This window comes from Myotis lucifugus, unplaced genomic scaffold (assembly GCF_000147115.1).
Source record: "Myotis lucifugus unplaced genomic scaffold, Myoluc2.0 scaffold_812, whole genome shotgun sequence".
Taxonomy (NCBI): Eukaryota; Metazoa; Chordata; class Mammalia; order Chiroptera; family Vespertilionidae; genus Myotis; species Myotis lucifugus.
Genome location: NW_005871860.1, coordinates 37,095 through 48,662, shown reverse-complemented (window position 1 = coordinate 48,662; position 11,568 = coordinate 37,095). Strand labels below are relative to the sequence as shown.

The following is an 11,568-nucleotide window of genomic DNA, read 5'->3' as shown; positions in this document are numbered from 1 at the left end:
ATGGCTTGTGCGTTTTTTCCTCACCACCTTGGGTAAGTCCTCCTGGGCGGGCCTCATTTTTCTTGCTTCTTGGTCCCCAGGTGTTGTGTCCATCCAGACCAGACCTCCCTCCCAGCTCCACCACAGTCAGATGGGACTTTCTGCAGAAGCAGATATCACCCCTCATCCTGCAGTTGACCCTCTGTGGGCTCCCAATTGCCTTGGGGTGTTGGGGACCAGCCCAGCCCTCTCCTGCTTCATCCGGGGCCATCTGTCTCCGCCTCCCTCTGACCTGGGGCTGCCGGACGCATTGTTCTCCACCTGACCTCACTCTGCCAGAGGCTGTCCCTCAGCTACACCCAGTCCCAGGACAGACAGGTGCACATCCAAGTGCCTGCCCATTGGGACATGAGCCCAGATGGGGATGGCAGCTCTTTCCCACTCACCCTCTCAGACCTTTCAGTGCTTGGGCCATGAATGAGCTGAGAGGGGCTCATCATTTTGTTTTGTTTATCCTCATCCCAGGATTTTTTTCCATTGATTTTCAGAGAGAGTGGGAGGAAGTGGGGGAGGGGGAAGGGGGGAGGGGGGAGCGGGGAGGAGAGATGTGAGAGAGACACATCGATTGGTTGCTCCAACCCGCAACCCAGACACATGCCCTTGGTTGGGAATCGAACCCGAGAACTTTCGGTGCATGGGCCAGTGCTCTAACCACTGAGAACAACAGCCAGGGCAAAAGGTGCTCATCTTTGACCCCTCTTCTTTGCCTACCAAACAAGTTACCAGACTCCTGGAGAGCCCGCCCCTTGCCCTGGCTGTGGGGCCTTGGCACATGGTTCAGTCCTTGAAACCTCAGGGTCCTGATGTGGAAATGTGGGGACCACCTAGTGCCTGCCTACCTCCAGGGCCGCTCTGAGGCTCCCCCAGGGGCTGCATTGAGCCGAACACTGGGCCACTGCTTGTGCTTGGTGGTGTTGGTCTAGCATTTGGGGGCCAGCACTCAAGTGCTGGGGTAATGCTCTCTGCCCACCCAAGATGGCATCAGAACAGACTCCCCATTTCATCCTGAGGCAAGGAACTTGAAGTTAGAACTTGGCACATCACACCCGCTGCAGCTTCTAGGGGCACCGCTTTCCCTGTGTACCTGTCTCACGCACGTGGGCGGTGGGTGTTTATATACTGTGTTCCTGTGTCCAGCAAGGGGGTGGAAGGCAGACCTGATATGATGATGATGATGACCTGGGTCTCATCTGGGTCCCTTCTAGGTGCTTAGCCTTGTGCTGTAAGCTCTAAATGGTTCCACCTCACACAGGCCCACAGTGGGGGAGGGAGCAGGGAGGGCAGTGCCCCTGAGATGAGGAAACTGAAGTGCTGATAGGTTAAGGGACGTCAGACAGTAAGGCCTCTTTACTCAAAAGTCCACCTGTGCTGAGCTGGGGATATGAGAGCTGTTAAGCAGGCCAAGAAGCAAATGGGCGTAGGCAGCCTGGCACAAGCACGGGCTGGCTAACGGGGGAGGCGGTTGGGGACAGGCAAGAGGCATCTTGTTGAGTTCGTAAAAATATCACCCAGTCCAGAGCGAGGCCAGGTGCACATCCCCAGAAGGCACTCCACAAGAGACGTGTGTGTCGACATGGAGAGCCATTAATGCACTCTCCTTGGGTTGGGCCACGGACACCTGCAGCCTATGTGCACACACCTGCAGCACAGGTGTCCACATGGTGTCTACAAGGAGGCCCTGCCGGTCTGCAGGTGGGCAGCAGGGAGATGCGGGCTCTGAGCACTCCCACCTGCCCTTGCTCAGACCCTAACTATGTCCGAGGCAGGCAGAGTGGGGTTTATTTTAATGTGTGTTGCCCAGGAGAGAACTGAAGCTCAGAAGGGCTCGGGTCTTGGCCTGGGGTTGCACAGCCAGCAGGGAGTAAAACCGAAATGTGGGGTGGTCAGCCTGCAGTTCCATTTCCATCCACCCTCCTTCCCTACCAGTGAGTGGCAGCCTCTCAGTCCACTCTGTCTACCTGGCCCTGTACTGGACATGCACCAGGCACCCCCTTACCTGGGCATCAGCTGTCTCCCTGCCAGAGGCGTGGCTTCCCTGGCTACAGCCCTTCGGTCCCTGTGTCTGCAATGGATCCTTCCTGCTCAGAAAGTACCCCTTTCTCTGCCTCTGGCTGCCCCCAGCCCCTCCCCCCCAAACCTGCTGGTTGCAGGCTGTGATCGGTTCTGAGCTGTGATCAGACTCGGGAAGCCCTGCAGCCCACCCCCATGACTGGAGGGCTGCTCCTACCCTCCTGGGGTGTCTCATTTGAGCCCCTTTATGTCCCAGGTTTGGGGCAGGTCTTGGCCCCAAGTTGTGTGGTCAGAGTTTGGGTACTTTCTCCAGGCCCCCCTCTACCCTATATCTGAACTGACTCCTCTCCCCAGTCTTCACAAGAACACCCCCCCCCCTGAAACTGGCAATGGTATTGGGGTGCAGATCCCTGGCTGCCCTGGGGTGAAACAGACGTGGCGGATTCTGCCGATGGCAGGTGCTGGGGTCCAACGGGCCTTCCCGAAGTCGCTGGCTCCCAGCGCCTGGCCAGTCTCACGGGGCCCTCTGTCTGCAGGGGAGGATGAGAAGCTGGCGTCCCTGCTGGAGGGGCGCTTCCCGCGGAGCACGTCGATGCAAGACTCTGGGCGCGAGGGTCGTGGCATCCCGCCCCCGCCGCAGACCGCGCCGCCGCCCCCGCCCGCGCCCTATTATTTCGACTCAGGGGCGCCCCCCGCCTTCTCGCCGCCGCCCCCGCCGGGCCGGGCGTACGACACGGTGCGCTCCAGCTTCAAACCTGGTCTGGAGGCGCGTCTGGGTGCGGGGGCCGCTGGCCTGTACGAAGCTGGCGCGGCCCTGGGCCCGCTGCCCTACCCGGAGCGGCAGAAGCGCGCGCCATTCTAAATCATCCTTCAGGATTGGGCCCCCGAGGCGGGAGACGCCCGGCCCCCGCCCGCGGCCACCCCACCGGAGCGCCCTAAGCGCCGGCCCCGGCCGCCAGACCCCGACAGCCCCTACGCCAACCTGGGCGCCTTCAGCGCCAGCCTCTTCACGCCGTCCAAGCCCCAGCGCCGCAAGAGCCCGCTGGTGAAGCAGCTGCAGGTGGAGGAGGCCCAGGAGCGCGCGGGCCTGGCCGTGGGCAGCCCGGGCCCGGGGGGCGGCAGCTTCGCCCGCGACCCCTCCCCGACGCACCGCGGGCCTCGGCCCAGCGGCCTCGACTACAGCCCTGGGGACAGCGGGCTGGCGTTCGGGGGCCCGGCCAAGGACCGGCGGCTGGAGGAGCGGCGCCGCTCCACCGTGTTCCTGTCGGTGGGCGCCATCGAGGGCAGCCCCCCCAGCGCTGACCTGCCGTCCCTGCAGCCCTCCCGCTCCATCGACGAGCGGCTCCTGGGGGCCGGGGCCGCCACCGGCCGTGACCTGCTGCTGCCCTCGCCGGTCTCTGCTTTGAAGCCGTTGGTCAGCGGCCCGAGCCTTGGGCCTTCCGGCTCCACCTTCATCCACCCGCTCACCGGCAAACCCTTGGACCCCAGCTCGCCCCTGGCCCTGGCGCTGGCTGCCCGGGAGCGGGCGCTGGCCTCCCAGACGCCCTCCCGGTCCCCCACTCCTGTGCACAGCCCTGACGCCGATCGGCCTGGGCCCCTGTTTGTGGATGTTCAAGCCCGCGACTCCGAGCGAGGAGCCCTGGCTTCCCCGGCCTTCTCTCCGAGGAGCCCCGCCTGGGTTCCGGTGCCTGCGCGCAGGGAGCCCGAGAAGGCGTCCAGGGAGGAGCGGAAGTCACCTGAGGACAAGAAGTCCATGATTCTCAGCGTCCTGGACACGTCCCTGCAGCGGCCCGCCGGCCTCATTGTGGTCCACGCCACCAGCAACGGGCAGGAGCCCAGCGGGCTGGGGGCTGAAGAGGAGCGCGGGCACGCAGGCACCCCGGAGCTGGCCCCTGCACCCACACAGTCAGCCGTGGTGGCAGAGCCCCTGCCCAGCCCACGGGCGCAGCCCCCTGGCAGCGCCCCAAAAGAACCTGGGCCCGGCCAGGGCAGCTCGGAGGAGGAGCCAGAGTTGGTCTTTACTGTGAACCTGCCTCCCGCCCAGCTGTCCTCTAGCGACGAGGAGACCAGAGAGGAACTGGCTCGCATTGGGCTGGTGCCACCCCCCGAAGAGTTTGCCAACGGGCTCCTTCTGACCACCACACTGCCTGGCCCAGTTCCCTCACCCGCCACGGTGCCAGGCCCGGCCTCAGGGAAGGCGAGTAGTGAGCTGCCCCCCGCCCCTGAGTCTGCAGCTGACTCGGGAGTGGAGGAGGTGGACACGCGCAGTTCCAGCGACCCCCACCTGGAGACCACGAGCACCATCTCCACGGTGTCCAGCATGTCCACCCTGAGCTCCGAGAGCGGGGAGCTCACTGACACCCACACCTCCTTCGCTGATGGACACACTTTTCTACTCGAGAAGCCACCAGTGCCTCCCAAGCCCAAGCTCAAGTCCCCGCTGGGGAAGGGGCCGGTGACCTTCAGGGACCCTCTGCTGAAGCAGTCCTCGGACAGTGAGCTCATGGCCCAGCAGCACCATGCCGCCTCCGCCGGGCTGGCCTCTGCTGCTGGGCCTGCTCGCCCTCGCTACCTCTTCCAGAGAAGGTCCAAGCTGTGGGGGGACCCCATGGAGAGCCGGGGGCTCCCCGGGCCCGAAGATGACAAACCAACTGTGATCAGTGAGCTCAGCTCCCGCCTGCAGCAGCTGAACAAAGACACACGCTCCCTGGGGGAGGAGCCGGCTGGTGGCCTGGGCGGCCTGCTGGACCCTTCTAAGAAGTCGCCCATCGCGGCAGCTCGGTGAGCAGGGCAGCTGGGGAGGGTCCTGTCCCATGTCCACGGGCCTCCCTGTCTGCCTCTTGTCCATCATGGTTCCATCTGTCCCACCCCTGCCTGTCCTCCTGTCTACCTCTCTGTCCTTCATCTGGCCTTGCTTCATCTGTCTGAGGCAAGAGGCGCTCTCAGGGGATCTGAAGTGTCGGGGCTGCTGCTCTCCCCACCCCTTTGGTGCTGAGAGTGGGAGCAGGGTAGCCGTCGGAGGTCCAGGCTGGGGGTGAGCCCCCGCTCCACAACTCTCCTGGAGGCTCCCGCCTGGGGGTCCTGCAGCTCTCCCTCACCCTGGACCAAAGCGGCTCTGCTGTTAAGTGGCATCTGTGGCCCAGTCCAGAGTCGCACCTCCCTGCCCTGTTTGGCTTCCCTCTGGCCCTGGGTCCCCCCCTCCCCCCGCCCCCCGTGGCCACGTGGCTGCCATGAGGCCGGGACGCCTTCATGTAGCTTGTGTCTTGCCTCGTGTCCTTTTCCTTGGGGCACCCACACCAACTTTTTGTTTTCTGTCCCAGAAACATTTCTGTCTCTCAGCACCACCTCGGAGTCTCTTAGACAGACTGTGGAGTTTTGAAGGTGCATGGAGAAGCCGCCCTTATATGGAAGCCACTCCATCTCCCTGCTCCCTTCATCTGGCCTCTTGCCTTCTCTGACCTTCCCCGTCCCTCTGTCTGTCTTAGTTTCCCACCTCCTGCTCAAGGTGGGAACTTGAAGGGGCCATCCTTTGCCCTGGTTGGGTTTTCCCCCCATGGAGACCCCTGTGGCTCCTTGGGTGCTGGTCTGAGGCAGAGCTGGTCACTGGTTGACCCTTCTTTGCCCCTAAGGACCCCCCACTTCTTGTTACCTTGACCAAATGTAGCCAGCCTTTTCCTGTCCACTTGGAAGGCAGAGTTCACAAAGCAGTGAGGGTTCAGGTGTCACTCACAAGGGCTTGTCTTATCTGTCTTCTTCCAATTCAGGATTCAAAGGATAAGTGGGGGTTTGGGAAGCTCTCAGTGCCGGGCAGAGATCCAAGAGTGTGGCCCCGCTCCTGTCACCCCAGGGGCTTGCTCTGGGACCTTCTTCCCGTTTGTCCTCTTCCATCTCCCAGTGGCATGTGAAAGCCCCCTTCCTGGCAGGGCAGTGTTGAAAGTGCCCTCAGAGCAGGCATTGTGAGCATGGCCGGTGTCCAGCTGGGATGAGGACCTGGAGGTGTGGGCTTCCCTGACCAGCCTCAACCATCCCCATCCTCTCTGCTCCTCCTCCCTCTGTGCCCCTTGGTCCCGATGAAAATCAAAGCCATTTAAAGTGGGTAGCACAGTGCCTGGTACAGTGCAGACCCTCAATAAACATTTGCTAAACAGATGAAAGAATGAAGCCCAATGCAAGTGCTGTCTTTTGTGCTTTGAGATCTAGGGAGGTGGCTCAGGACAAACCCCACAGGACAGATGTGTGGCTCAGATTTACTGGTTGTCGAGCCCAGATTTTGTCATTCTCTGTGCTGGCTCCCATGGGACAGCTGGGGCTGTCACAGGGCGGGGGGGAGGGATTGCTCAGCTGGCCTCTTCCTACTTGCCCTTCTCTGAACTCACCATCCCACAGGTCATCCTCAGCATTTCTCCCCTGTCAGCATCAGGGGCTCTTGTCCCCTGGCTCTGGGTTGTGCCAGAACCCTGTGCTCATTTCATTTCTCAGACATGGGGTGGGAAGGCACGTTCTTTGCATCTTGTCTGTTCTGCACCCACTGGAAAGTGAGCCTCCTTCACTCAGTAGTTGCTGCAGAATTCCATCTTCTGATTCGCTTCCCATGGTTCCCTGCTCTCCCCTGAGCCGATCACTGGGGCCAGGGAGACACGGCTGTCATCGGCCAGGCTTGTCCCGGAAGCCTGGGCATGGGGTCCGCCCAGCTAGTGAGCTGGCGCTGAGAGGGACAGAGGGAGGTTCTCCAGGGAAAGTCAGGTGCTGTTTCCAGAGGTACAGGTGCCAGGCAGCCTAAAACAACAGACATCCTTGTGACATGGCCTTCACCAACTTCGGTAACTCACTTCATTGCCTGACATCAGCTTGGGGTCACATGGCCCTGGATTTCAACCCTCAGCAGGTTGCATCTGAGCGCTGTCATCTTGGACAAGCCACTTAAACGCTGTGAACCACAGTCCCTCTCCTGTGAAATGGTGGGGATGGCAGGCAGCGCCCCCTGCGAAGCTCCGCGCCCAGGACTGCAGTGTGGCAGGCTCTCGTGACTCTGCTACCATTGGCCCCCAACGTGCAGCCAGGCTAATTTTCGAGTCCTTGTGGGGAAATGCATGCTGGGCGTGACCCGAGAGGATGTCGTGCCATTTCCGTTCATCCTTGCAGCCACTCTGCTACCGGACACTGACAGTCTCCATGGCCAGACAGTAGAACTGACGTTCTGAAGAATGCATTCCAGCCAGGAGGTGGCGGCATCTGTCTGACCTGGGTCCTGCTCTCTGTCCACCATTGGGAGCCTCTGTTCCCAAAACCCTCCTGGCGACAGACTTGGGGTTTATGTACAGTCGTCTCACACAGAAGCGCATGCACCCATTCTGTGGTCGGCACTATTTATTAGGAGTGTGTAACCAGTGCACTTGTGCTCTGAAATCCCTGCACTGGAGCCCACTCAGTGCCCCCAAGCTGCCAGGTGCCTGAAATTGCCTCTCCCTCGCATCTCCCTGGGTTCCTGCTCACACTTCCTCCCTCTCCCTTTGCTCCCCTTTCTGCCCTCGGAGCAGGGTGCCGTGTGCCGTGTGCGCAGGGCACTGTGGTACACGGGATCATGTTCCCCGTGGCTGGCAGTGGCTGGGTCCTGTCGGGGCTGCTCTTGTCCTACAGACAGTGGTGGCTAGAGTCTGGCAGTCATTTCTCATTCAGTGACAACACTTCTGCTGGTCCTGCCTTGGAGACAAATGTCCAGGGAGGCTCTCTCCTTCCCAGGACTGTTCCTGGTAGAGGCCCCAGGCACTGGCCATACATCACACTTCTGCTCCCTGTCCCAGTCCCACATGTGTTCTAGACCCACCTCTGTCCTAACCTGTCAGACACGCCCCTCTCTGCCCACCTTTCCCACTCAGTGGGTGCCTCAGTCCAGGTTCTGATGTCCTTTAGCCACAAGAGACTCTGGGGCCTGAGATCTTTATGGGCGAGTTCAGCCGCCCGGTGTGTCATGGATCTGAAGCTCGGTAACTCGTAGGAATGATCAGCCCATTTGCTGGGGGCATTCTTTGTTTTTTCGGGCGAAGGTGAAGGATGCAGCTGCTGGTTACTGCCTGGAAGGTCCAGGACCTTTGGCTTGGGGGACACTGATACCAGGCCATCCACCTGCTCTGTGATCCCAGCTTTGGGTCTAGCCTGGGGGACAGAATGCTTGTCTGCTCAGAGCCCACATTTTCTCTGAGGTCCCCATCTGCCTGAACTCCATTTGTCTTCCAGGCTCTGTGGTCAGATCTGCCCCCCCAAGTGGTGTGGGGTCCACAGCGTCTCTGAGCCCCGCAGCAACACTCAGTTCTGCTCTGGCTGTTTCACAGCCGTATGGCCCTCACATCTGGCTTTATAGGGGACAGTTTGTAGCGACATAGCTTGGGAAACACCAAGTTAAAAGGTTTCTTCCCTGCAGTACTTCTTAATGCCTTTGACATGTTGTGTGCTGTAGTCCCACGCCTGTCAGCTTCTTCAGTAGATCACTAGTTAGTGCCTCACAAAAGTTCCTGAGATGCCAAAGAAACCCTTTCCTACTGGGCCCCGTCCTGTTCACATGTGTGACAGGGATCTGGAGGAAACCCCGTGTGACTGCAGGGCTAGTTCTTCTGAAACCTGGACAGACACTTGCTGTGTGCTGGCCAGAGTGGGGGCGCTGGGGCCAGGATGTCCTTGTAGGCGACACGAGGTTGGGACACATGCAATGTGTACCCAGGAGATGTGATGGGGGATCGGGAAGGGGCTGCAGACGAGGGGGTGTAGGGACGTTTGTAGCACGTCAAGGTTGGAGCCGTCAGCAGGGGTGGGCGCTGTGACTGGCGTGGGTGGAGCTTACAAGCCTGTGTCTAATTCTGTGCTCCTGTTCAGGCTTATCTCCCTAAACGAGGTTCCCACACAACAGAGGCCCCAGGCCTTTGCCTGTCCTGTTTCAGCGCTGCCCCAGAGCCCCGAGGCAGAGGCCAGGCCAGAGAGTGGACGTGTTCTGGCCTGTTGACACCAACGGCCCACAAGTAGTCAAGCCTGGGAGTCACGTTATTTTTGTTTGGTGTCATTTTTTCAGTGCATCTGTGTTCTTGGCTTTGTGTTAGGTACCACGAGTTCAGGGAAGCTGCGAGGAAGTGGGATGCAAGGTCCTGGGTGAGACCTTGGATTCACAGGTGGCTGGGGCCAAGGAGCAGGGCTGGGTTACTGCTGGCAGCTGGGCACTGTCAGCCACGAGGCTGAAATCATGGGGATGCCGATGGTGGCTGCAGGTCCCTGGTAGGGGGAGGACTGGGGGGAGGAAGAGCATGTTTGGAGACCCAGACTGGCCAGGCCACCCATGTGGGCACATTGGCTGTAGCACAGATGGGGGAGAAAGTGCCAACTAAGAGGGCAGCTTGGGAAACCTGAGTAGGGAGGGAGGGTAGTGGGAAGGGCACCGTAAAAGGCAACAGGTCAGCAAGGGGTCCTGCTGGCAGCCTGGCCAGACCTCACTGGCTGAGGTGTCACAAGGCAGGACAGTACAAGATCCAGACGCTGGAAGAGATGCTGGGAGCCTGGCTGAGCTGCCTGGAGGAGGGGTGCCAGGGCGTCAGGGCGATGGGACTGTGTGTAACAGGGTGGCAGGCTGGCAGGTGCTGTGGCGTGGGAGCCTGGCTGGGGGGCAGTCAGACAGCTGAGAGGGATGATGGACAGTGATGGGTGTGCAGACATGGCTGGGACTCCTGCCCTTGGGACAATGTGGGCAGTTCCCTGTCCCCAACAGGTAGGGAAGGAGGAGCAGACACCTGGGCGGTGGTACCCCAGCCACTCCTGCTGTGCCCTGGACCATTCCCTAGGCTCCTCTAGGCCTCCTGCCTCCAACACGATCTGGGTTCCTTAGGCATGTGCTGGCCCTCTCCCTCCACTCCAGCTTGGTGGCACATGGCCCTTCAGTCCCTCACTCGTAGCACCTCCTGGCACCAGCCTGTCTCTGGCCGGTGCCCACCTCCCTGAACCCAGCACCTCTCCAAGGGAGTCTCCCCAGGTACTCTGGAGCCCGCCCACCCTCACCCCAGGCCTCCGACTCACCTGTCAGGCAGGAGGGCTCCAGCACTGCCTGCACAGACCATCTTTGCAGCTTGGCTGTGATCCTGTCAAGTCATCATTACACTTCTGTCCCAGGCTAGGGTTGCTGTGTGAGGGCCCTGGTGGGGGTGCCAGTGTTGGGCCCAATCCCACAGGCCACTTAGCAGCTTCCCAGCACTGCCCCCTCCCTAGTGTCACTACCCCTGGCACCCCCCCCTCCTTGCAGTGCCCCCTTGGACATTCTTTTTGCCTCTGCCACTCCACGGTGCCATGGAGATCAGGTTTGGTCAGGCAGGGGCTTCTTCTGGTTGGTGTCTGTTCCTGGGCCCACCCCAGGTGTCCTTGGAGCTCCTCTCTGCTGGGGTGGAGGGCATGGTCTGGCCTCTTCAAGAGGCTCTGCTCTGGGTCGAATGAGTTGGGAGGAGACGGTAAAGAGGCTGAGGAGAGAGGGCCAGTGGAAGGAGGGACAGAACTGGGTCTCCAGGGAGAGGCTGCCCTGCTCAGGTGGGAGATGAAAAGACAAAACCTGCTTTAAGGGGAGGTCAGATGCTGAGAACACCCCATGCTGTGGGATGGGTGCCAGTTCAGGACGGCACAAGATGGGTGGGGGTGCCCTGAGGGGATTCCTTAGCCAGGCAGAGGCAGGTGGGATGGGAGCAGAGTGGAGTGTGAGGGGACACGAGACATCAGGTACCAGAAGCCTGCTGAGCACTTGCTGCACTCAGGGTTGGAGCCTGGCTGGGGGTGGTCACCCACCTGTGGGTGGGACTCTGTGGTCTGTACCTCACAAACCAGAGAACAGGTCTCAGGCAAACCAGGAGCCAGCCAGATCTGCCCCAGTCTGGCCTCCTCCCATACCCCCAGCAGCTTCAGATTTGCCCCCTCCCCCCATCACACCCGGGCCCACTGCACTGGAGTTCCTCCCTCACTGGTTGTCCGGCCAGGGGTCCCTGCCCCTGGCTGCCCTGACTGTGGTCGTGACTGTGGGCCGCGTGCCTGCTGTGTGGGCCGGGCTGCTAACACTCTCTCTCATTGCTCTCTCCTGCCCATCTGCATGTGGCTGCTCTGTCTAGCTGCGCGGTGGTCCTGAGCGCCGGCTGTGTAAGTGAGCATGCTCATCCCATGCCTCTGTCCATGCGCTGCACCTGGCCGCCGGGTCTCCGCTCTGCTCGGCTTCGCGGGGCTGCGGGGCCCCTGGCAGCCTCCTGAGGCTTCTGGCCACACTAGGGGATGGAAGGGGGGTGTCATGGGAGGGGTTTTTTTCTGGAGGAGTCCCCCAGCAGGCCTCCCGACATGGCCACGCTGGCGAGGGACTGGAGGGTCCCACCAAAGTATGATTGGAAGTGAGGTACCATCTGTCAATTGTGTGTGTGGGTGGCTATATGAGTCTGAAGACGATGTTGTTTTTTACTAAAAAAGTAAATGGCAAATGACACAGCCGCTAGATAGACAGACAAAGAAAAACAACTG

General features: G+C 60.8%; 1 protein-coding gene across 1 annotated transcript in view; it reads left to right on the top strand.

Annotated features, from left to right (window-relative positions):
* The window catches only part of SHANK3 (SH3 and multiple ankyrin repeat domains 3), a 45,291-nt gene extending 33,870 nt beyond the window's left edge, over window positions 1–11,421 (top strand). Inside the window, 1 exon segment of the mRNA XM_023747216.1 lies at window positions 2,586–11,421. Within this exon segment, the coding sequence (XP_023602984.1) occupies window positions 2,586–4,834 (2,249 nt within the window). The 3' untranslated portion in view covers window positions 4,835–11,421.
* Window positions 11,422–11,568: the final 147 nt, after the last annotated feature.